This window comes from Propithecus coquereli, unplaced genomic scaffold (genome assembly GCF_000956105.1).
Source record: "Propithecus coquereli isolate 6110/MARCELLA unplaced genomic scaffold, Pcoq_1.0 Scaffold573, whole genome shotgun sequence".
Classification (NCBI taxonomy): domain Eukaryota; kingdom Metazoa; phylum Chordata; class Mammalia; order Primates; family Indriidae; genus Propithecus; species Propithecus coquereli.
In genome coordinates, this window is record NW_012151652.1 from 375,045 (window position 1) to 378,087 (window position 3,043).

At 39.6% G+C, this 3,043-nt stretch overlaps 1 protein-coding gene across 1 annotated transcript in view; it reads left to right on the forward strand.

Moving 5' to 3' along the window:
* Nucleotides 1-3,043, forward strand: part of IQCH (IQ motif containing H) — a 242,877-nt gene that overhangs the window by 126,807 nt on the left and 113,027 nt on the right. Inside the window, exon 9 of the mRNA XM_012658125.1 lies at nucleotides 2,044-2,219. Within this exon, the coding sequence (XP_012513579.1) occupies nucleotides 2,044-2,219 (176 nt within the window). The remainder of the gene's footprint in view (nucleotides 1-2,043; nucleotides 2,220-3,043) is intronic.

Genomic DNA, 3,043 nt, shown 5'->3' on the forward strand with positions numbered 1-3,043 from the left:
TTGAACATTTGTAGATTCATGGTGAAACTACGCTAATACTGGATATTAGAGTTAGTGATATGTATTCCTTTGCCAGAAATGAACAGGAAAGGTGAAGCCAGCAATATGATTTGTTATTGTTTGTAACCTAGAAATTTCTTCCCAAGAAAAAATTTTTCTTCCACTACAGAGTCTGTAAGTTATTTTTGTTGTTTGTTTTTGTGCTCCTATTCTTTTATACTTAAAAAAAACCCCTCTAGTTTGGTTTTTAAAACCACTACTAATAGTTAGGTCAGACAATAGTCTCTTCGTCAAATCAAGACTTGGGTTAACTATTACAATTTGACCATTCAGCAATTGGATGCAAGTTGTTTAATTACTTTCTCCTCAGTTAATTTATTTTGAGGCTTATGTGGCAATTTCACAATCAAATGGGAGCCACTTAAATGGTCACATGTATGGAGCACCTACTCTGAGCTTAGCACTGGCTAGTGTAGAAAACATCACCTCCAGAGCTCAGGAGGAGGAGATTTCTCCTGCATGCCGTGGGCCTAAGTGTGTAAGACTTTCCACTTGCTGAACCTCTCCATTCCCCACATCCCTTTGGTCAGCCCACGGGTGTTTACTTAGTGGCTCCTAGTACTCCACATAGTACCAGAGCTTTGGGGAATATAGGAAAGACTATAAATATTGCCTTTAAGGAGCTTAGCAAGACAAGATTAATAGATTCGAAACAACAGGATGGAACAGCAGAGTGCACTACTTCCTTGTGTTCAGTCCTGAGGCACTGATCAAAAGGAGCACAAGCGTGGGGGCCAGGGTGGGAATCACCGTTGGCTGCCCAGTCAGGGTGGGCCATGGAGCAGATTCATGCACCTGCGCCATTCCTTGAGCACTTACTATCTGCGAGATGCTGCACTGGGTACTTTTTTCTATATTCTTTCCATTTAATATTAAAAAGTCTATGCCCCAAATGGTTTTATTCCCCATTTTATTGATGAAGAAACCAATGCTTAGAAAGGTTAAATGATGTGCCCAGGGCCCTAGGCAGCTGAACTACAATTTAATCAGTCTATGCTCTGTATACCCTGCCAAACTGAGCAGAGGAGTCTTAAAATCCCCTCTTGGCCCTGCCTGTCCAAGAAAACGTTTACAGTACTCCCTCCTCTGAGCTTCCTTAAGTACCTGGCCTGCATTCCTCACTGTGCCCACGATCACTGCTGTATTTCCCTCTGTGTCTAGCCAAGTGCTTTGCCCCTACAGATCGGTCAGCTATTTTGTGAATGAATGAATCACTTTCCTGGCTGCTGATTTCCCATTCCTACTCCCTAAAATATTGTGCAGCACAGAGTGGTTAATCTCATCTCACTATTCCATTTGGATCTAATACTTAATTAGGATTTCTTTCTATGTATATACAAGATGCACATCTTAAGAAGGAGAACAGTTAAATTAAGGAAGTGTTTCCTTTAAACCAAGAATCACTAGATGAACTGTTTAAGTCATATACTCCTCTTTGGGAGTGGAGCAGAGGACAGGTTGGTTTCCTGAAATAACCATTGCTATGGTCATAATCAGACCATTTATTTGGACAGGACATTCCCTGAATTGGCCTAGTCAAATCCAGACAGAAAATGAAATTGCAATTTCATCAGCTTTCTAAAGTTAATAGCTCTGTTTTATAATTTACTGAAGTTAATGGGATAAATTTTTAAAGCAGTATGCAATTCCCAATGATGTTAATGGGAGTTGTGTGGCTAAATCCCTATGTATTATTTGAAAGTCCATTTCAGTGGTATCTCACAGCCCTCCTTCTGAAGGAATTGTTGTATCTATTTTGTTGGTGATGGTGCTATTTATCTTTTCTTTAGAGAAATGCTAAAGACTAAAAAGGTCAGTCATATTGCTAAAATTAAGATTGTACAAACAAAACCAATCTAAATTAATTTCAATGTGGCTTTGATCTGCTCTTTATTTTAAACTGCACAACATCAATCAGATGCCAGAGTTCATAATGTCATTTACCTTTATACCAGTAATTAACATTGTGCCTGTTGTTTTTAGATGCCAATGTGAACGTCATCTACATCTGCTCCCATCATATGAATGACGAGTTAATGCTATATTACAGTAAAATCCTAAGTCTACAAGCAGCTGTCAAATCAGGGAACCTTGAGGACAGAAGTGACCTGCAGCACAGGTTCAAAATTATCACCCCTGAAGCTGTAAACATCTTCCCTGTGAGTTTGTCTTCTAATTACTACGGCTTCAGGGATGCAGTAAAATTAAATTGGAAATTTTATAACTTGCAACGCTCTGGTACACATCAGTGAAATATTATTGCAAGTTTTAACAGCTTTACTGATTAGACTACTAGTTGGACTGTAGGAAATAAATATCCCAGTTTAACTTCCAGACTTAGTTGAGCTACCCCTACCCAGTTTCTCTGTAACTGAAGCTTAATTGCAGTTATTGGGTGGTACCATCAAGTAGGTGAATTTATAACAGGTACCGTTCTTTTTTCTTAATTTTGTTTGGAGGACACCAAGGCAGGGAAAGGCCGGGCCTGTCCACAGTCACAAAGCTAGTTAGGGACAGAGTTTAGACGAGGCCCCTGTTTTCTGATTTCTACACAGGTATTCCTTGTTTCTCCATGGTAGTTTTTCCTTGGGGGAATTTTGCCTGATTTACTATTTCACATGGTTCATAATGAACAATGTTCAGTTTTTATTTAAATGTGTACTGACTTCTAGTGACTGGCATGAGTACTGACTGGAATCCCATTCCTAGACAAGAGCCTTTGTGAAATTCATGGAACCATGAGGGCAGCATTCTAGAATAAGGCAGCACAAAAGATGACTTGAAATGAATATTTCTACATTTTAACAAGGATTTAAACTTTCCGTGTTAAACAACCAACATTTTAATCCCTGATGGACTGTGCAATTTTTAGGAAAATTTTTTTTGTATAATTAAAGATTCTGGGCCGGGCGCGGTGGCTCACGCCTGTAATCCTAGCACTCTGGGAGGCCGAGGCGGGCGGATCGTTCTGAGCTCAGGAGTT